We start from the raw sequence: 22733 nt of genomic DNA, 5'->3' as shown, positions 1-22733 counted from the left end.
GTATCCCTAACTTCCTGGAAGAAGTATACAGACCTCGACTGTGCCTAAAACATGTTTAATACACAGAGGTCAAATTAAAACCAGCAGAAAATCTTAAAATTTTTTCAATTCTGGGTCTGAAGAAGCCCAGACTTTATTTTCATTTGCTACAACAGAGTTCCTTCAAATAATGCACTGGCAAGTTGACAGGTGAGTGACCCCATGTCTGGCTGGGGAATATATCTCTGAACTTATTGTCATCTTACAGTTTGAATGTAAACTGAAGTCCAAGTGGTTTGGCATTGATAAAAATATACACAAGTATAGTTGTTCTTTATATGGCAATTTTTACTGAGTGTCTGATAATCTGTTTACTTTCTCAAGTGGAAGTCCAAGCAGATTTCATTTTTGTATTAAAAAGTCTTTATTTCCAAAATGATTAGTTAGCCAGAAAAACTATAAACCACCTAACAGAAGACTTTGGTAAGAAAGAGATCTGATGCTTATAAATTCCCCCTTGGAAACAAACAAAAGAATAACAACTTATGTAACAAGAAACATGTTACCCATTCTCAGCCATTAACCAGTTGCCTGGTTTTAAGTCTCCAAAATGAGGATTAAAAATGTACCCAGTAGAGACCAGATAAAAACATGAGAAACTAGGGTGGCTTGTCTTTAGTTGCTTAGGAATTGCTGTTATATGGAACTTTGATTTTCGTAGGTGAGAGGAAAGATGCCTCCAGACAGCTAACAGTAAATGTTGCAAAAGTGGGCAGATTCTGTATCAGGACTTACTTTTTTTCCAAGTAGAAAATTAAACCTCTTATTTCTTTATATTATGCTGCTTTGTTCAGGGAGAAAGCAGTTCACTTAAGGATGAAAAAAATAATAATTTTGGAAACAACTCAAACCTCCAGAAAGCTCAGGGATGTGGTAATAATGATAAGAATGAGGGAGCAAAAGGCGTATCTTTTAGCTAAATGTGATTGAAATGGATAACAGTTGTAAAAAAAGGCCCAACTTTCTGAACACTGAATTCGTTTAAAACTAAAACACAAAAGATAGACCTAATGAGTTTATTGAACAATCTCTCTTGTGTTATAAAGAAAATAGTACAGATCACGGCTATAGCATGCATATATATATATATATATATATATATATATATATATATATATATATAATGTTGTGTCTGGAAATATCCTGATGTGTTTGATGCACATTCTTAAAGTAATGTATTCAAAGCATTGTATGCATCTCATCCATGGTATGTATTTGGATTAAGCATGATAACGAAGGCCTGAAACAAACGAAACAATAATTTCAACAACAAATGAATAAGTAAAACCTGCTGATAGACTCTTCTCAGTGAAATGTCCTTTTACACTAAACCTTGGCAGTCGGTATCTCTGAATTTGGTGTGCTTATGAGTGCTCAGGAGGGGATGGGAAACCATGACCTTCCCTGTGGTTGTGTTGGAGGACCAGACCCCTGGTGTGGAGAGCTGACACAGGTTTGACTTCCCACCAGACTTCTCTGCCAAGCTTGATTCTGTACCATTCCTTTTCCCCTAGATTTGTCTTTAAAAAAAAAAAATCCCAAAACTTTTCAAGTAGAGATAGTATTTTTGTTGAAGGAATGGCATGCTAGGCTGTGGACCAACTCAGCAAAATGTTTACATAAATAAAACAATGTTTTCTTGTTAGAAACTGGTTTGAAAACTTAAAAACCTAGCTGCGTGTCAGAAGATTTTAAAAACTCAGGTTTGGGACTTCTACAGAGGCCAGTTTTGCTGCCTTGGCCTTGGTTCTAGTAAGGATCTAGTATCAGAAGTTTTGTAAAGCTGGCTTCCTAAGAGAATTGTGTCCCCCAAACCCTGCAAAACAAGGGAAAAACAATTTCTGGACTTGGTACCTTTTCCTTCGGCTGTAAGAACTGGTTGCTTTACATTCAAATGAAGCAGCCATCACTTTTTTCCTTTGTGGTATCAGGACCAATATTAGGGGGTGAGATACACGTATTCACAACTTCTCGATGAAAGAAGAAAAGCCACCCAGCATCACGTCTGCCAGCTGTTTTCCCCAAGAGCTACTGATGACTGAGGAGACTCAACAAGGGACCCTAAGTTCCACTAAACAAGAAGAGATGGGCAAACAATAGTTTCCTGCAAGAGCAAGCAGGCCACAGACGAGAACGAGGGGAATCTGCTCTCCACTTGATCAGGAATGTTTCCTCCCTGCCACACCCTGGAACCGAAGCACAGTTATTTGCAGACACAGTGGCCTCTCCCTGTGAAGGAGGCCGGGGTCTCTGTCCTGCTGCCCAGGTGGATGCTGCAGAGGGACACAGTTCTGTTCAGTACTGGGTAGCGGACACTAACTTGTGCTGCAGGAGGGCCGGCTGAGGATGACGGAGCCCCTCTCAGATTTTGCCCACCAAGAAGTGTACAGAAGGATGTCCCTGGCATCCACAAGACTACTGGGCAGACCACACTGCAGAAAAGAAAACTAGTATACACGATTTAAATTGCCTTAAACAAACAAACAATCCAGCCATTGGTGACTGTGGGATCTAGAGTGCAGCCCTGGGAGACGTGTACCCTTGCTAACATGGGTGGACATTGCATGCTCTGATCTCCTTCTTGTCTTTACAGCTGGTAAACTGGGAGCTTTTGAACCTCTTCTTTACAGTCATGTAGCGTTCCTGAATTCCGCCTCCACATAGTTTGGTGCATTCTGACCAGGCCGTCCAGGGGCGCATCCTGCAGCCTGAAAGCATGAGAAGACCTGGTTAGGCCAGCAGACATTGGGGGAAGAACAAGGATGCTGAACTTCTGTAAACAACTGTCAACTTAGTTGTCTGAGCTTCTTGTCTGCTCTTGTTTATTTAAATAATGGCTCGAGTCCTTATTAGGGACTGTGAGCTCATGTGATAGACTGCAAAAAAAAAAAAAGCCATAAATACTTTGCAGTTTTTTCCCATCAAGGGGTGGAGTCTGCTACTGCACCTCTTGAATCTGGGCTTGGCTATATGACTTTGCTTTTGGTCAGTGGGACCTGAGCAAACATGGCTTGGAAACAGCTGTCAGGAACTTTTCCACCACTGTGTAAGCAAGCCTGGCTATCTGCTGGAGAGAACACGTGGAGAGAGGCCCCAGGAGCACAGGTGAGGCCGGTCGAGACCTTCAGCCCCAGGTGAGCCATCAGCTGACAGCACCCACTTGGATGAGCCTAAGCTAGACCCCAGAAGAATCATCCAGCTGACTCAGCCAAAGTCCCTGCCCTATAGAATCGTGTTAATTTCATTTGTTTTGGGGTGGCTTCTTAATGCAGCAACCACTCAACAAGCAATTAATCACTTTCTCTTATGCATTGCTCCCCCAAGGACTTAGCTTCCCCCCTATGCTAAGTAAACTCAAATATAATTTGTTTTTCCTCTATAGATAGGTTTGCCTTTCTTAAGACTTTGCTGACCCCCAGATTAGGTTACATCTTTGGGTAAAAACAAAAAAGCTTCTGTAGTGCTTTGTATGTTACTCCTTTGTAAAACCAATCACAGTTATGATTATCCAGTCAATACGAAGCTAAGTTTCACGGCATAGTGCTTGCCTGGCACATGGTTGGGCATAATGAATGTTGACTGGCCTCTGACCACCATGTGCAACAGACAGCATTTTGGTATGGGAGTGTCTCCCTAGTGGAAAGATTGTGAGCTTCAGGTAGCTCCTTGTAACTGCACTTCTCTCATTGTCTAGGTGGAGGTGTAATGTTTCAAGGAAGAGAAAAGAAAAAGGGGTAATTTGAGCTGTACTTTTAAAAGTAGAAACCCACTAACCTTCACTTACACACAGCACCTTCGTCACCCACTCCAGGGAAGCCAAAGACCATCAATTGGCCTGGACCCAAGACTGACCATGGATCTTCCCAACTATTGTTTCATCGTTTTTGCTGACGATATTGCACTCTTGGCTTGGACCAGCTTATTCAGCAGTGAGGCTCTAGGCAGGCTTGTTTAAGTCCTGGAATTCCCTCAAGTTATGCTGGAGGAAGGGGGACACATAATCTCTCTTCTGGGCTATACAGAAAATTTAACTGGCGCCTCTGCCTGTTTTTGCCACCTCCAAACCACTCAACACAGGTCAGTTAAAGTCACTGTTCTTAAAACCTTCATCTACAGAGTGAAGTCCCTAACTCCCCAGCTGGGTTTCCTGCCTCCCCCTGTAGTGTGTTCCTCCTGCATCCCACTTTCTACTTGAACATCTCTTGCTCTTTAGTGTCTCCCTGTCTTTGCAGTTACTACTCCTGCTGCCTGGGATGCCCTTCTTTAACTGGCAAACTCCACCAAGTTCTTTAAAATCCGCTCTGGTTTTCCCTGCTTTGACATCTCCTGGAAGGCCAGCCTTGCACTTTAGACAGTACCTGGAAACTGCTCCCCATCAGACTCTTCCCTCAGCTGCTCGCTCCTCCGGCTCTCTCGGGCCTCCCTCCAGCGCAGCTTCTGAATGGATGGATTTCGGAGGCATTTCCGGACACGGCACCTTTTCCGCTGCACAGTCTCTGGGCAGGGTGCACCTCCAAACTGAGGCTCCATTTGGATCATGCGGGTTCGGATCATGTGGCCTTTCCCACATGACTTGTTACATTCTGACCACTGGGACCACTCGGTGAGCTCACAGTCAATGGCTGGCAAGAGAGAGATGGGCATGAGTGCATCTCATGTCTGAAACAAGATACTGTCACTTATACTCCTTGGCATTTCTCATAGGCTTGTGTTAAAATGTTCAAAACAGGTACTGTTTTTATGGAAGTAGAAACTGTTTTTATGAAAGTAGAAACTGAGGCTCCAAGAGACAGATTATCTAGCCCACATGGTTGGTAAGCAGTATATGCAAGGTTAGTGCCCAAATCATAGCCAACCTTCTTTGCCCTCTTTATGATTTGAGATGGCTTTGGGGGGACTTTGAAGATGAGTTCAAAGCCTCTTGCCCTGCAAGCTTCTAGAAGAGTATCAAGTTAGCCTCAAGTGGCACAGACCAGCTTCCCACAGCAGAGGACCCTGATTTTCTCAGGGAAGGCATAGCTCACTGGTGCCATTTTTCAGAGCTGAACCCTGTGGACAGTACTAAGGACACTGACTTGCAGTAAGACCCAGGCAGTGTCTCTTGTTCTCGACATCATCCTGGGTCTTCTGTGTGGCAGTCTGCAAAAAACACAGGAGTCGGAAGTGGGAAATTCAGTAGAGAAGAGGGACAGGAGCAAGTGGTGTCCTGGCTTATCACAGTAAGAGATCCAGCAAGTTCTCATTAAGCCAGCATCTCAAAATGTGGAGGGAGAACAGCTTAACAGGGTGACTCTCAGGATGTCTCCTAGAGAGGTAGATGATTCCAAACTCTCCACTGCCTTTGCAAAGTGAGGACCAGGCTGGAGAGACGTAGCAAGAACTCGTTTTGTTCACAGTCTCAGGCCTTTTCTCCCTGTGGGAGCTCCGGCAGCTTTCCTGTACGCATCATGGGTATGATGGTAATTTTCTCATCAGGTTGTGAGGATTGAGGGGAATAATGCTCCCAGCCCAATTCTTGGCCCACAGTTAGTTAGTATTTAAATATTCTTTCTTTTCTCCCTTCATTCAGTGGACCTTGTGGCTATAGAGTTTTGTTTAAGTTGGTTACAGCGTCTCAGAAGGTTCTGGAACCCCAGCTGGGCTGAACTCTGGGTCAATCTTAATTATTAAAAAGCGCAGGCTTTATTTAATTTGATGGCCTGAGTCACCTCCACACATGGCTGAGTCTGGTTTAAAAAAGCTCAGGAATTGGTCTACATAACACTGACGGAGGCTGCACTCTCCAGGTCCAGTGCTCGGCACTTTGTACCAGTTCTGTGGTTTAATTCGCAGAGCAAGCTAAGATGTCTTTCTTGCTATTTTACGGGTGACAGATGGGGTGCTAAGTAATCTGCTGAAGTTTATGCAGCCAGTAAGGGACAGAGCTGGGATCTGCACTCGGGCAGGCAGCCTGAGTAATACAAGAGAGAGGAACCACAGAAGACTGCAAGTGCATTTCAGAGGAAGCCAGAAAACAGATCTCAGCAAGCATGGCTGGCTTCCCACCACCTGAAAGGGAAGCTGTCACGACAGACTAGCCAGAAAGATGGGCTCTCCTTGCAAATCAGTCCCCAGGTAATAAACACAGCTGATCACAAAGATCTGGGAGGAGATGGGAGTGGGCCTTGGACTTCTGAAAGCTCAGCTTATTGGTTTGCTGGCCTGTCTACTATCAAGGCTGCAAAGATAACAGGAGTCACTGGTTTGATGTCCACCTTCTGGTCATGGTCACATAAGATGGTCACAGGGAGGAGAAAGGATTAAAACCCTTGGAAAACCCAGGGGTCAGACAAGCCTCTAATCTGGGGAGGGGTGGAAAACTATGAAATAAGTTTTACTGAGCCTGTGCTGTTTTTCGTCCAAGTCTCCTGTTTAGACTTCACGGCATCATGCAGTTTGGGTATTAAGGAGATAGTAGTGGGATCCCCTATTACTCCTGAGAAGATGGAAGTTTAAATACTTTACTGCTACAGAGATCCTAGGCCTGTGCTCTTTCTCCCCAGCAAATGATCTCGCACAGGGCTGGTTAACAGGAGGAGTGGAGAGGTGGCTCCCAGGAGCTCCAGGACTTACGGCATTCAGGCAGCATGCACTTTTCCACCTGCTCCAGCTCCTCGTTACAGTCCCCGAGTTCGGCCAGAGACTTGAGCATCCGCTGGCGGGTCCTCATGCCCTTCCCACAGGTCACGCTGCAGTCGCTCCACTCGGACCATGGGGACAGCAAGCATGGAATGGTGTCTAGGTCAAGAACCAGGTTTGCTACTGAGATCAGGCCCCCTGCCCTAGAGAGGTAGATGATTCCAAACTCTTCACTGTCCCACGCGCAGGGCACCTTATGTGAAATTGACCAATGGGTTCAGATAATCCAAGTGACCCCCATGGAGCAAGGAGTGGCTCAGCAGACTACTGACTGCTCTTGTCACTCCTGCATTTCCCCTGGCTCAGCTGGTGGTCATGATGTGACAGCAGATGTGGCTTAGTAATATGAATGCACACATCCCCACTTGAAACACCCGAGAGTCTGAATGGGGTCTTCCCAGAGACAAACATCCCACATGCCCCAAGAGCCATGAACTAAAAGACAGGCTCAAGGATGTGTTTTTGGACACTTTGGTGCTGAAGTCTCTAGAATGTGCGTGTACCTGGGTGCATGTGTACATCTGTGTAGTGATGTATGGGCCTATATGCATTTGTGTATAGAGCAGGAATTCTAATGCAGCACATGGGACCACAGGCAACTCCAAGGAGAATGAGAGGTCTGTGATGACCTGGAGAATGCACATCTTGTCTGCATCTATCAATCACCCCCACCCCCAAGATACTCTGGGGTCGTATAAAACACAGCCACAAGTGAATTCTATCCAGAGGCCACCAGTTTGCCACCCTAGCATTACTCAGAATGGCCCTTAAAGGCGGCTGCTCTCTCAATCTGGTTGATGCCGTCATACCTGTAGCCCTCATCTTGCTCCTAGCAGTACCCTGTAAGGACAGGGTCTGTATTTTCCCCCTGCATCTGCCCAGCCTTGATGGTGGTAATAGTAGGGGCTGCTGTGGTCCTCAGTCCTCTCCCCCACGCCCACCTCACGCCCACTCACGGCACTCGGGCATCATGCACTTCTCTGCCTGAGACGTCTCGGCCTTGCACATGGAACCGTCCGCGGGGCTCATCTTCACCATGCGGTGCCGCTTCTTCATGCCCATCCCGCAGGTGGCGCTGCACTCGTCCCACTCGCCCCACTCGGTCATCAGGCAGCTGCTGGGAGCTGGGGATTCCTGTGCCGTTGGTGTCGCGTTGGCAGTCTCGAGACCCCGGCCTCCACCCGCCCCGTGCCCCACTCACAGCACTCTTCGTTGACTGTGCACTTCTCCGTCTCCTCGGTGGGCAGCGTGCACACAGAGCCGTCCTCCGGGAACTGCTTCACATACCTCTCGCGGGACCGCATGCCGGTGCCGCAGGAGATGCTACAGGGTGACCAGGTGATCCACTCGGACATGGTGCAGGTGGAGCCGTCTGCAACACATCAGCAGACGCTGCTGCCCGTTGGATCCGCTGGACCCAACTCCCCAAGGCAGGAGTCGGGAATGCCAGCTGGCGTTCAGGGGGAGTTAGGCAGTTGAGGATGGAGTCAATGGAAAAGGCATGCATCTTTAGACTGGGAATTGTTCTCTAAAGGAAATGCCTTTTTCCAGGTGTACAGAGTACTCGGGGTTACTCCTTATCTCGTGACAATACATTTGAAAGGTGCATGAATGGATTTTGTGTGTGTGTGTATAGGTGTGCACGCACCCGTTTAGTTCCTTTAAAAAAAAAGTCATCCATCTATCCATTTACTCATGTCAATAAAGATTTACTGACTGCTTAGTGGTATGTTCTGAGGTTAAAAAAAAAAGGGCAAGAAAGATACGGATTTTGTTCTTACTCCAGAAAGATGGGCACACAAACTGGCAGTATCTCTAGATATTGAAAATACAACAGAAGTTAAGCCCAGGGAATTGAAGTGGGAAACTTGTTCCTTGGAATTCTGGGGAAGATTGCCCACAAGAGGGCACAGCTGAGCGCACTTCTGTTGGGTAGAGAAGAGCTGCATTTAAGGTGAAGGGACAGTGTAGCTCGTACGGACGACCCGAACAGAGCGTACTGTGTGTGGCACTGGGAGATGATGTGAAAGGAGGACTGAAGTCAGAGCTTGAGACCAGCATGCATACGTCCACGGGCTATCATGTGCACATGTGTGATGCCCACACAGGGTTATTTAACCTATAGACAGTATAGCTGGTGATACAGTAAGAAAGACAGCTGGAACCCACATGTTAGACCCAGGGAAATTCTGACCCCTTAACAACATGGATGAACCTTCAGGACATTATGCTGAGTGAAATAAGCCACTCACAAAAAGACAAGTACTGTATGTGATCCTGCTTACAAAGATACCTAGAAGAGTCAATACCCAGAAGAGTCAAAGTAGAATGTTGGTTGCCAGGGACTGGGGGTGCGAGGGAGTGGAGAGTTAGTGCTTAATAGGTCTACGGTTTCAGTTTTGCGAGGTGAAAAGAATTCTGGAGATGGATGGTGGTGATGGTTACACAATAATGTAGGGGTACTCTTAATACTGAACTGTATAATTAAAAATAGTTAAGATGGTAAATTCAATACTATATACCCCCCCGCCCCACACACACAGCAGGTATAGTGCAACAGGTTTCAGAACTGTCTTTACCACCTGGGAGCCAGCTGAACTACAGTGCCCTTGTGGAGGGGCTGGTTAAACACCTCAGATCCACTGCAGGTCTCAGTCAGACAGCCCACCCCTCCCCATCCTCATCCCTGAGAAAGAAATCCTCCAGCATTGCTGCCTGTTTGTAGGAATGGCTGTCCATGCAAGGTTCACTCCTCCCGTCACCCACAATGGAGTGCAGCCAGGAGAGGGATTTTAAGGCTGTCCTGAGGGAGAGCCAGAGAGTGAATGACCTGCAGCGGGGTAAGCTTTCTAAAGCTATCCTCAGCTTTGAAGTGGTTTTTCTTCATGCCATAAACCAGCCCAGCCTATACATCCCTTCCTATTGCCTCGTTGCACCTCCGAGACACTTAAGATGAAAGCACAGAGTATGGATCTGACCAGAGAGGAGTTGTACCCTGGAAAGTAGGCAGCTGGCCTTACCAGTCAGTGTAGCGCCATCTTGTGGCTTGAGCCTTCATGCCATGGGCGGCACAAGCTCCGAGTTCAAACCTGACCTTTGACCAGTTACAGAGACAAAGGCAGAATTGCTGCAATCAGTCAAAAGGTGCTGACGCAAGGAAGTGAGGGCTCGGACTCAGGCTGAGGCAGGACATACACCGGGGCCCATGAATGACAGAGAATTAGAGCAGTGATCTAGATTCAATCTTGGCCAACCTGTTCCCCGCTTCTTGAGATTGAAGTTAAGGCACAGAAGCAGGCAGCTTATCTGTAATTTGTCATGTTTGCTAGCTTTTCAACAACTTGTGTATTTTCTTCCATGGCTGGGGGTTGGGAGGTGGTCAAGCTCAAGAATTCTGATGTCATGAGACACATCTGTTCACAGCCCTCAGGACACTGATGGAGATGGGGGTCTGCCCGAGATGGTACCCTTACAACGCATCAGGGTCCTAATGCCTTACCAGGGACACTGCCTGCAGAGCCAGGCAGAACCCTCCCTCCCTGAGGGAGGCCTGTGTGTCTCCTCACCTTCGTCGCTGCAGCCCGGACCCATGCAGGGCTGGAAGTCCTGGGTGTCAGGGCAGGGGACGCTGAGGTCCAGCTGTGCTTTCAGCATGCGCTGCCGCATCCTCTTGCCTTTGTCGCAGGTGGACGAGCTGCAGGCGGACCACGGGGACCAGTTGGAGTAGATGCAGGTTTCAGGGGTGTCATCTGGGGAGAGGAGGGGACATGTTTTCCCTGGGAGCCTGTGGAAGCTGTGACTGGCCTCCCCAGACAAGCTCATGTGGGGACAAGAAAATCCCTGCTGTCCGACCAGCCTCAGCGAGCCTGGCTCCTCCTGGGATGGAAGCAGCCATTCACTGCCCTTTAAAAGTTCTATTTTAGCATTCTATTAATACGAATCTCAATCACATAATAATAAGGCAAAATTCTCTTACAATCCCATCCCCTCAGCACATGGACATCTTTTCATTCCCAGCTCCTCGCCTTGGCAGACACTGTTTGCACACAGGTGCAGGCCATCCTAGGCAATCTGGGGAAGCGCAGGCTTTTTTATGTGTTGTTGCTTATCTTCCCAGTGAGCCCCTCCACAGGGTCATGATAAGAATAAGGGTGACCAGTGTTCACTGAGCACTTATTAGGTGTGAGCATCATCCTAAGAACCTAATGTGTTTTATCCCATTTGATCCTCCGACAACTCTACAAGGCAGGGTCTTGTTTTTATCCCCATTTTATAGTCAAAGTGGTGGCAGAAAGCTGGGCTTCCTGCCCACGGCCATAGGAGGAGAGCCCAGCTTGTCTAGCTCTGGGTCTGTGAGAAGATGTGAGCTGAAACCACGGCTCTGCATTGCCTCCCTGACTTTAGGGTCTGGGCTCACTTTCCTTGCTAGGGAGGTGGACTGACCCACAGCCGGCCTCACAGGCTAGCGTGAGATCAACACAGAGGGACCTGAGCGCTGTGAAGCCCATGAAGGTGCCTTTTACATGATATGTGAAAGGCCTGATACTGCTGAGGTGTCCTGCCTTCACCAGTTCCCTTACACTCTGTGCTTAGCCTTGGCTTTGTTTTGGATTATTTCTCAAGCAGCAATCCTCAAAGATGGGGTTACCAAGTCTAAGGACATAGTATATTTGTAGCTTTTAAAACGTGTTAGCAAATTGCCTTCCCAGAAGATAGTTTAAGTTTAGTTTCCAATTTATGTTGCCACCTGCCCCACAGGGAAACAACTTACCTTCATCTTTCTCCTCTGGAGCTAGGTCTGCAACAATATCATCAACGTTGTCAGGGACGATATTGCACTGCTCCCCCTGCAAAAGGAATTTTACTTGGAGGGCTCACATTAAAGAATGGAATGTGTAGGGGAAAGATGAGGGAGGATATAAAATAGAATGCCTCCCTGTATACAAATCCTGGGCCAACTCTTAGAACCTGACTGAACCAGAAATGGCAAGAAAGCCACAGCTGCCCACTTCCTGACTCGTGGCAGACATTAACAATTGATTATGAAATTCATGATGAAGCCTGGGTACCTGGATCCAATCATTCCATTGAGCGTCAAACTGTACCACTACGTTCACTTTTCTCATTTATAACTTATAAACAATTTGCATTCTAGAAACTCTGAGAGGCCCAGGAATTCCACATGCTAGAATACGCCAGGGACCCCATGATTTTAGCGCAGAAAAGGGTCCAGTCTCTCACACGCCTGGTGGGAAGGGTCTGTGCCAGGGTGAGCCCTAACCCAGTACCTTCCGGGCGATTCTCTCGATGACGACTCTGGCTACTTGAGTGATGGACCCGCCCTCTGGATCATAAAAAGGACTCTGAGGATGGTCTAGACTAGTCAGGGGCCGGATTTTCTCCTGGGGAATTGTGGGTTTGTTGGGTGACTGCAGTGAAGAAAACACAGATACAGAAAGTGGGAAATAAAACTGGTTAAAAACTACAAAAGCAATTTGATACATGATCAGAACAAAAACGTGGATAGGAATTTAACAAGTATAACTACTAGTTATGTTTATAGAATTCAATTCATGCCATGCATTGTGCATAGAAATTTGTAGATCTATACTTCCACAATTTCCCATGTACACAGTAGGATTATGCCCAGATGAAGATGCCGAGTTTCAGAGAGCCATTTCCAGCTAGGGAATAGCTGAACTAGGTTGGCCTGAATTCAGAGTTCTTTGTACTAGACCAGGAGTTGGCAAACTTTTGTCTGCGGAGGGTCAGCTGGTAAATATTTTAGGCCATACTGTGTCTGTCACAACGACTCAGCTCAGCTGTTGTAGTGAGAAAGCAGCCCCAGACTTGTCACTGAATGCGTGAGGCTGGGCTCAAAAACTTAATTTACTGTTGGGGGTGGGAGGTGGAGTCCAGAGCTTAGTTTACCAACGTCTGTTCTAGGCTGTTCTACCACTGGTTTTCTGATGGCTCCAGATTTCAATGCAGTTGGCATGCTGACCATCTCTAAAAATACTGACATTCACAGGAGAATCCAAACTCCTTAACGTGGCTGTTCTGAAACTTTGAGAATCTGACTCAGCTTAACGATCATCCACTTCCTGCTGTTCCCCCTTCTCTCTCCCCCCTTCTCTCTTTGCCTCCATGACTTTGGCCCCCTGTTCCTTTGTTTACCTCCAACAGCGTATCTGCAGATTCCCTCCCCAGGCTCTCCTGACCAGCTGCATGACACTTCCCGGAGCCCAAGTCACACAGCAGGTGAGGATGTGGTGATGGAACCATGCTGGGCTCCCCTACCAGACTGAGTTTGTCCAGCAGAGCCTGGGCCACACTCTCCTCTGTGTCTAGGGCACCCAGAACATAGCCAGGCAAAGAGCAGGCACTTGGGAGGTTGGTCACTCACCACTCCAGGCGCACACGCACCTCATAGGTCACCCCGCTGTCGGTGCCGGCATCCCAGGGAATCAGGTCCTGCACCACCTTCTGGACCCAGCCGCACTCTTTGGTGCACAGATCTTCTGCAGATAGGCCCACGTTCCAGTCGGGGCTGGGGCCCATCATGGTCAGGAAGGACATTAAATGGCGTGTCCTGTCCACTGAAAACTCAGCCGAGGGTGCTGCTCTTCTGGAACCCGAAGACAGAGACCATTACCGTCAGCTCTTGGGGTGCACACTCTGGCAGACAATGGGTAAAGGATGAGAGGGAAAGAAAGAAGGGGGATTCTTGGACTCCCATCGATCTCTGCCTTTGGCTGCTACTGGTTTCTCTCTCCGAGCCCATCCTCTGGCTACATGCAGAGAGAACCATATGCCACCACCCTAGCCAGTTTTAATGTGTCTGCGTTATTTTGTATTTTCTTCTTTATTTGTTTAGCTGTTTATTGACTGTCATCTCTCCCTGGAGTGTGTAAGCTCTGGGGAAGCAGAGTTTCTGTCTGCCTCTTTCATGGCTCTATTTCCAGTGCCCACAACAGGGTCTGGCACAGTGGAGATGCTCAGCTAATGTTTCCGAATAAATGAATGAACCAACACTGGGCTATGTGTGCACCCAGCTGTGTTGGTTGTGAGGTGAACTCAACAAATAAAAGCTGTGCAACAATGCCCAAGCCTTTTATGTTCTCACAGATGCCTCAGGACAGACCTGGGGTGAAGATTACTGAGTCTGATTTATGGATGAGGAAACTGAGGCTCCGAAGGGTTGTCATGTCACGTGTTCAAAGTCACAAAGTGAAGTGGCAGAACAGATACCACAACCCCAGTCAGTCTTAGTTTGGGGTCAGGGTTTTCACGATCAGTTTCTAAGTACCACCCCCCGACCCCTTTCTTGCTCTGATTGGTCCACTGCACTGTTGTTGAAGGGGGTCTCTCCCCTGCCTGCTGCCTCCACTGCCCTCTACAGGCTGCTCAGCGCAAGGTAATGCCAGGGCACAGAGCTCACAGCCTCTTAGCTGGTTCCCCGGTCATTTCCTCCAGCAGGCAAGCAGGGACCCAGCTATGGAGCCAGCGACCTCTGGCTGACCACCTCCAAGCTGTGGGAGGCAGTTCTTCAACCCTGAGCTCCTCGTATGGCTAAGAGGTCCTAGGCATGGCCAGGGCTGTGTGAGATCCCACCCAGAGGCGTGGTGGGAATTACAGTCACTCAGCACACACTTGGTGGCACACCTGCATTATGTTATTTTTCCCCCATGACACTGCTGTGGGGTGAGAATTATTACTCTTGCAGAGGACAAAGGAGAGCGTCTAGAGGTTGATGAACTTCGAGGCACAGCTGGTAGAGGCTGATGTGTGAAGGTGGCCCTGTCTGACTCTACCCGCTCAGGCTGCTGATCGTGGGGGAGCCTTTGCTGGGAACCAACTCGACTGTTCAGCCCAGCTGACAGCTGTTTGGGAGTCCCTGTGCTCCTCTGTTGGGACCAGCTGCTCCAGGCTGCCCTCACCTGTCCCAGAAAGTGATGACTCCGGGCCCAACTGGGCCCTGTGGGCCTGGGCCCCTTGGGCTGTGCAGGTCAGATGGGCTCAAATAATGAGCAGAGACGGGGAGCGGAGGGGAGAGCCTGGGTGTGCAACCTGCACTGCCTCTTAGAGCTGCATATCCTTGGACAAATGACCAAATCTTTCTGTGCCTCAGTGTCCAAATCTATAAAATGGGGATCCCCATGTCCACTCCAAAAGGGTATTGTGTTTAAGGAGAGAGCTCACATCCAGTACTAAGCCCAGTGCCTGGCCCCTGACCAGGTATTACTATTACTGCTCCTGAGAGAAGCAGCACTGTAGGCTCATACAAAGATCAGAAAAAAGGGGAGAGGAGGTGAGGGAGGCCTTCCTGAGTGCACCTCACATTTCAGCCTGATGTCAGTCTAGGTTCTGGCATCTGAGGAGAGGAAGAGCCTGGCCTGTGCCCTGGCTTTGGCATCAGCTGATCAGCAAGGTCTAGTGTTGCTCCTTCTCCAGCCTCCCTGTCCGACCCTGCCTGCTGCCCCAGAGGCTCCCTGTATCCTGCCAGGCTGGCCTGGTTTCAGGTCCCATGTTCACTTGCATCTGCTGAGAAAGCTCTTTGTCGGTGGTCTGTGGTCCTCACACCAACAGTATTGGCCTCCCCTGGGAACTTGTCGGAAATTCAAGTTATTGGGCCTTACCCTAGATTTCCTTAATTAGCAACTCTGGGGGTAGAATCCAGTATTTTGTTTTAATAATCCCTCCAGGTGATTATAATGCACCTCAAGCTTGAGAATCATTGGACTCCTCATCTTCCAAGCCTCAGGTTATGGGCCACCTCATCCTGGAGCCTTTCTGAGCCCCCACACAGGCCAGTGCCCTTGGTGTGTATTTCCATACACTGCGTAGGTCTCTGAGCTCTGCCCTTTGGAATCTCCTCCTCACTGCTGGGTCTCCCCCACTAGACTAGGAGCTCCTTGAGGGCAGGAACCCAAATTTCACAGCCACACCCCAGGTGTCCAGTGGGCCAACTGAACAAGTGGATATATGACGACTCGTGCGTCACTACTTATGAGCTCTTGGGTAACTCACTCACCCTCTTCTAGTCTCCATTTCTTCATCTGACCTTAGCCACCTGCAGTTTGCTGTGAGGCTCAAATAAGATGATTTATTAGGAAGCCTTTATAAACCACTAACGTCCCACTTACATAGTCTGCTAATTAGTGAGGCACAAATTGGGGGATTTCACTTCCTTTTCTCATGTGTGCATTTTCTGGCATGTAGACATTGCTTTTAGCAGGGTCTTTAAACACTTGGCTTCTATAAGAACTGCAGTCTGGGGAGTTGCGGCACTGCTCACCATGGGACTAACAGGACATGGTCTGGTGCCCGCCTTCCAGTGACTGCCCACCAGGGAGCACTGGCATGTGGGCAGCATGCGCGGGGCTGCTTTATGCCCCAGCCCTTGGCTCTTGGCCCCTTGGGAGTTCAGCAGTGCCTTGGAGGAACCCTCCACCTCACCTCCCTTTGTATTTACTAATCTGCAAGTGGGAGCATCCTCAGATCCACCTCAGGGCTTTCTGTGGGGAAACTGCTTATCACTGTGACTGGCACGTGATAGGAAGGCGAACATTGATTTCCTTCTCATTCAGCTTTTCTAAACGAAACTTCCATAAACACCGCGAAAGAAAACAAGCAATAAAGGATTTCCATGGTCCTTCTAGAGACTCGCTATCCCATCCTAAATGACAGCTCCACATCAGTGAGACTCGGGTCACTGGTAACTCAGGTCATTCTTAGGCTGAGTTGGGTCCCTCACCATGTACCTGTTTGAAGTAATCCCCATTAGAGCATTCAAAGTTGCAGAAACCCAATGTGGACACTAGGGGGCGCCGGAGCCATTCCCTACGCTGAAGTTCAGTGCAGGAAGAGGAAGGTTTCAGTAAGGTTTCCTGCCTAGGAAAACTGTTTATAACCTGGAGGCATCTAGGGCTTCCAGTCCACCTGGCCGATGAGATCCACTGCCTGCTCCTCTAGTCCAAGGTCAGTCTTCCTTTACAACCTTGAGGACATTGACAGACCTGGGCAGGTGCTACTGGAGGCAGGGAGGGCCCTGAAACTTCCAGCCCTGATTTGAAAGACGCCTCTGCCCTGACCCCCACCCCCCTGTAGCTGGGCTGATTACAGGGGCATAGATCCTCCAGAGGCAGGATTTCTGGTAAGGGTGACCATGTCTCTATTTTACCTGCTCCTCGTTTGTCTTGAAAACAGGGGCCATTGTCTAATCAAATGTTAATTAAACAGAATGGCTGGGACTAATTAAGGGGAGTACAGTCTTTTAGAGGATTCATTATAAGGGAATAAAAATGATTCTTTTAAAGTTCCAGTAATTCCTAACATTCAGACTAAACTGGAGGAACTGGGTGGTGGAAATTCAGCATTGATTTGCAGGAAACCTGGACATTTTCTACTCAGGAACTCGTGAAGGATGTGGGTTTTGTTCAGAATCTGTCTTTTCCTGTCTCTACCTGTGCTCTGGGCTGTCGGAGCTGCAGCTTGATTTATTGAGCTAAACAAGTCAGCAGCTAATTTGTTCATTTATGGCTGTCCTTTGAGAAGTGGTCCTGGGATAAAGATGAAGATCATTGAAAAACAAGTCAGTTTCTCTGGGCAAGACTTCACAAAGTAGGTCACCCTGGCTTTCCACTGGCCTGAGGGAGGCTGGAATCCCATTAACCTCAATCTAGCAGGCTCCGGCTCGAGGGGCGGGGCTGATTCTGCAAAACAAAACTTGGCTGCCAGTAGGCTTCCTAATTTGACTTCCTAATGAGATTTGGAAGAGGAAAGGGTTGACTAGGGTATGGGAAAACCAAAGGAAAATTCCTTTACTTTAACGAGCTGGTAGCACTGAGTGGAGAGGGTTTGGGTGTTTGGGAGATATGAGTGTTTTCCGTCGATTCATTGTGTTCCACTGGGGTCTCAGGAAGTCTAAGGGATGGCTGAAGGGTGGGAGGGTGTCCTTAAGTATTTTTTTCAAGTTTTCAGAAAGTCTCATCTTGGAAGAAAAAAAGCTCCATTGGTTCTTTCACCTCCTTGAAGCTACTGCCCAGGCTCTCTTCTTTCAGAGCAAATTTCACAGAACAGTTCACTTCACTCACCAACTCCATAACCACACTCTGTTCAGATTTCACCTTGCTCCAGGCTTTTACCCCTCCCCCCCTGACTCAGCAGAGAGGAGTCCCAGTAACGTCACTGATGAATCTTCATGTTGATAAATCCAAGGGACCTTTTGCAGCTCTCATCTTCCGCAACCTCTCAGCCGCACTGGGCACAGCTGACCACTCTCTTGTTCTTGAACACTTTCTTTTCTGGGCTTCCCGGATGCCAAGCTTCCTTCCCAATCTCCCTGCTGCTCCTTTTTTGCCTTCTTTGCAGGCAGGTCCTCCTCAGCCGTAAATGCTGGAGCTCCCTAAGACTCAGTCCCAAGCCCTTGACTCTCATTCTCACGCTCTCTCTCATCCATGACCTTGGTATTGATTGCCTCCCATTCCTTGGTGACTCTCAATTTTATATCTCAGTGGAGAATTCTCTCCCTGGTTTTCAGAGCTTTATAGTTAAGCGTGTTCTTAACACCTCCAACGTCTGAGCTGGGTCAGCTGCGGTGTTAAAGCCACGCAGGACACAGAGATCAAGCCTGCACTTCCTGAGAAGGTAGGGGCACGTGATAGGCCACGCACAGGCAGTGCACCTCACCTGCTCATCCACCTGGGAGGTGTTGCTGACTTTCAGAACATAACTGGCATGTGGCAGCGGCCAGTGGGTGAGTGGCCCCAAGTGCCAGGCTAGGACAGGGGATGGGCAGAGCCCTGTTTGTACTTACACGTTGAGAGGCTGCCAGGCTGGCCACTGAGCTTTGGCTTTGATGACGGTGAGGACCTCATCGCTCTGTAAAACAAAGACCACAGGTATTGAATGAGGAGAGCTGGGCTCAGGGAACAAGAGGGCTCTGACACGGTGACACTATCCACCCCCACACCCTTACCTGCTGCTGAGGCTCTACCTGCCCGGTGTGGCGCCATCGGGCCCCAGGGTGGGGATCCCTGGAGTCCTGGCAACCCCAGGAGGTAGGGCTGTGTGCAGGCTGACCCACTGAGCCACATACCCCTAAGGTTTCCAGCTCAGCCCACTCCTTCTCCACGGGAGCCAGGCTCTGACCTGCACTCTCCTGGGATGGCCAGACCTCCATCTTGTGTCCAGCCTGGAGGGTGCATCGTGCTCTGGATGTCCAGGCGCCAACGGCAGCCACCCCGTGACCCCGAGGATTGTCACCCTCGAGGCCTCTCCTGCTGTGGAGACTTGCACCCTGGCTTAGAGCCCCTTGGACAAGGAGGGCGAGAGGAAGCCTGGGCCACACCCCTGGACCACTCGTGGTAATCTAGGCACTTTGGACAATACTAAGGGCGCCCTTCAAGCCTGGGGACCCAAAATAATTATCAAATTCTTCCTCAAAAAATTAACATTTGGAAAGAAGTCATTAAGTCATCATTGTGGGGAAAGATCAGAATTTTGTTAATCTTACTTTACTTCGAGGTTTGTTTGGGTTTTTATTTTCAAGTAGCACACTAGGGCTGAGGGGTACCATATTCTTTTCAAGGCAGAAGCTTTCACAGGTCCAAATTCAGCTTTGGCTGGGGCTCCCCTAGAGTGGATTCAGCTGAAGCTCCCCTTCCCCTGGCCTGCGCCCAGCAATGCTCAGACACCACCAACCACTCTGCACAGAAAAGCCCATAATGTCACCAGCAGGGGCAGGAAGAGCTCTGGTGCTGACTGAACAGGTCTCTGAGTTCCAGATGGACAGAGCCCAGCTTGGCTGGCCCACGGCTCTGCCCCAGCCTTTAGCGTTGTTCTGGCAGTAGCTAGCACGTGTTTGGGATGAACCAGTGAACTTCTCCCTAGTTGGTGGGTACCTTGCCCAGAAAACCCCACAGCTCTGAAGGAACTGCAGGGAGGGGGACAGAGGTGCCTCCAGGCAAAGATTATCCAAAGTGTCTGGTCTGGAGCACCTCTCCTGCAGCCAGGGAAGGGTGGCGGGGTGGGGGGCCTTAGAGAGGACAGGAGCTTAGCCAGTCATCAGCTTGGCTTGGGCACCTACTAGGGGGGATGGGAGTGAGGCCCACAGGGCACCCCCACAAGAGGCTCACAGCCTATTCTGAGCTCCAGCTTCCCTGGGGGTCCCCCTTTTGGTCAGAGGAAAGAATCTGTGGATGCATGGACACCCCCCCACACTCACAGGTCTGCAGGGAGAGCATTTTCAAGTCCCGACTGAGTGTTTTACATGTCTTATTGGAGATTTTTTTCCCATTTGTTGAGAACGTATCCCTCACGCACTCCTAATTACATCTGCTGAGTGACCAAGAGAAGATGCCCGGCACAAAGTCACATATGAGACACAACCTATCTATCTCCCCGAAGGCCAGCGCCATGTCTCCCATGACCTGGGTTTCCTGACCTCAGCACACTGCTCTTCCTCCAGCCGGCCCCATCAGGCATGGCCACCAGCTGCCTGTATTCCTCCATCTCCCCCTGGCTCACAGGCCCCAAGATCCACTGCGTTCATAGCCTTCACATTTCTCGAGTCCTTCCACGGTCTCCTCACTGGTTGCCCCGTCTCCAGTATGTTCTTGCTTTTTCCCAGTCCACCCTCCTCGTCGCTGCAGATCTGACCATATCTATTTTCCCTGCCTAAACCCTGCAACGGCTCCTCACAATGTCCATGGTAATTTCTTAATTCCTGAAGTTTGTCTACATGGACCACATCGTCTAGCTTTTTTTCTTTGATTTTTAATTTCAGAATATTACATGCTTTTTGTGGAAAAATTTAGCATCACAGAAGCACACAATGTAAATGTTGAGCATTCCACTCAATGTTTAGCATCTACCTGCCATCTGCCACCTCTTTCTCCAGAATGTTAGTTTGGTGCGGATCATTCCAGACCTTTTACTATATGTATACACACGTGTGCGTGCATGTACATTAGATACAGCTTTTCCCACAGAAATCCGCATCATGCTCAATATCTTATTCTGCACCATTATTTTTACATTTTTCCCTTACTGTCATATCATAGGAAAGTTTCCACGTTAAGTACCTATGGTATCATAGCTGTCTTTCTGTTGATTTTTAAAGTGTTGTAGGTCTTCAAATTAGGGTAAGCCAGGGCAAGACTAAAAAGAAATCCAAGCGTGAGATCCAAGTAATGAGATACTGTCTGATGACAATCCTTTTGCCTTTGAAGAAATACTTTACTAAAAAATAAAATCAATGTGGATGGAGTTCAGGGAGCCACCTAGTTAGCTGGCCCTGCGGGTTCACCTTGTATGACGATTAAATCTTGGCTTTCAAGTCCCAAATAATGACATACTGATTTTGCTTTTGCAACACATAACTGACAAAAATTGCTGAGGCCTTCCGTTAATGTTTATTTATGGGGCTGAAATTCCACCTGTATTTTTTTGAGCCATGGAGGCTCCAAGGATGGTGGGGTCCACACGTGCAGGCATTAGAACAGCTTCTTCCTGTAAATTACAGAGCTTTCATCTCATAGTTATACACCATCTACATGATCAACAGCTTATTGTTCCTTGTGTTATTTAATGAAATAACGCAGGGACGTTCTGGAAAATGTATTTAAGAAATGAACTATCTTTCTTGGGGGGGGCATTAGGTTTACTTACTAACTTAATTTAATGGAGGTACTAGGGATTGAACCCAGGACCTCATGCATGCCAGGCACACACTACCATTGAGCTATACCCTCCCCACTTAAAATATTTTTCTTGAAGCATCAAGATTCTCTAGCAGAACCAAAGCTCTACAGGATTGAAGAGTGTCTGGTTTGTCCATGGCCATATCCAAGCGCAGTGGATGCTCAGTAAATTGGTGAAAACGCAAAGCCACACCTTTTTTTTTTTTTTGGATGTATGTGTAGAATTCCATAGCATGAATGTTCTCTCCTTATTTAAAGGCTTATGTAGCTGGGTGAGCCTTGGATGGGGGCACTGAGGTGCCAGGTAGTTTACATTCTGAAGATTGAAGGACCCAAACTCAGAGTAAGCAACCTAAAATTCAGACTTAAATGAAAAGCTGTTTTAATAAGTTTCTGAGACCCAGAAAGGATCTTTCAAGAATCCTTCGAGCCCTCACACATCTCCCCTAGGACCGTTGTCAGAGTATTTCAGGGCACTCACACTTCACGGCTTGTTTGGATGACGCTAGCACTTGCCCAGAATTATGCCAACTAAAATAAAAAACCTCCAGGAAACTACAGGTCACTTGTGTCCACCTACACGGGGACAAGTTCTTTCATTTGCTTCTGGTCAACATATTATGAAGATGTTACAGCTGTACTCAGACTTCCCAGCTACAGGTACCAAATGGGACGATTCACGAAAGAGGGCATGGGCTGAGGTCAGACCCGGAAAAAGGAGGGTTTGTGCGGAGAGGAAACAGGCCTGGGACAGGTCAGAGGCAGAAACCACATGGATATCAGGAGATGTCAAGTCTGAGCAGAGCAGAAAGGGAGAATGTGAGTCTGCGGGGTCGGGCGGAGGCTGGTGTCTGAACAAACCTTACCCCACACTGACCCTCCCAAGCCCACTGGGGCCGGCAGCGGAGGCGGGAGGGAGGACCCTCAGCAGCAGTGAGTCTGTCACCTCCCCGGGTCCTCGCTCCTCCCCTCCTCTCTGTTCCTGTACCTTGCTGGCTCCTGATCGTCTGCCTTTGCCTCCCAGGCCTGAACCACAGCCTGTTTCCTAAGGCCCTCTTTGCTCCGGGCGGGACTGAGGCTAAGCTTCCTTCCTGCCCATAGCATGTCCTGCCTCAGACCGGCAGTTTGGGAGCTGGCCCAGCCAGCCTGCCTCCTCCCAGCAAGCACAGAAATGGGATGCCATCTATGATCACAGAAGGAAAGGAATCAAAGCAAGTAGAAACAATAATAATATCAAACGTAATCTGTTGTTTTTAAGTGCTAGGCACCTTATTAATTACCTTATATAGAGTATCTTATTAAATCCTTATA

The 22733-nt window shown here is 48.5% G+C and overlaps 1 protein-coding gene across 2 annotated transcripts in view; it reads right to left on the bottom strand.

The window, feature by feature from the left end:
• Nucleotides 1-379: 379 nt before the first annotated feature.
• Nucleotides 380-22733, bottom strand: part of SPON1 (spondin 1) — a 242759-nt gene continuing 220405 nt past the window's right edge. Inside the window, exons 7-16 of one of the 2 annotated variants that reach the window (XM_031681171.2) lie at nucleotides 18536-18600; nucleotides 13144-13342; nucleotides 12006-12146; nucleotides 11489-11564; nucleotides 10284-10466; nucleotides 7919-8089; nucleotides 7674-7841; nucleotides 6652-6816; nucleotides 4398-4661; nucleotides 380-2747 (exon numbers count right to left, since the gene is read on the bottom strand). In XM_031681171.2, coding sequence (XP_031537031.1) covers nucleotides 2584-2747; nucleotides 4398-4661; nucleotides 6652-6816; nucleotides 7674-7841; nucleotides 7919-8089; nucleotides 10284-10466; nucleotides 11489-11564; nucleotides 12006-12146; nucleotides 13144-13342; nucleotides 18536-18600 — 1596 coding nt within the window. In that variant the 3' untranslated portion in view covers nucleotides 380-2583. Of the gene's footprint in view, nucleotides 2748-4397; nucleotides 4662-6651; nucleotides 6817-7673; nucleotides 7842-7918; nucleotides 8090-10283; nucleotides 10467-11488; nucleotides 11565-12005; nucleotides 12147-13143; nucleotides 13346-18535; nucleotides 18601-22733 lie in introns of both variants that reach the window. The other variant, XM_006203551.3, reaches the window with a different exon arrangement.

The sequence above is a fragment of the Vicugna pacos genome, chromosome 10, assembly GCF_048564905.1.
Source record: "Vicugna pacos chromosome 10, VicPac4, whole genome shotgun sequence".
In the NCBI taxonomy this organism is placed as follows: domain Eukaryota; kingdom Metazoa; phylum Chordata; class Mammalia; order Artiodactyla; family Camelidae; genus Vicugna; species Vicugna pacos.
This window is presented reverse-complemented; position numbering and strand designations above follow the sequence as displayed.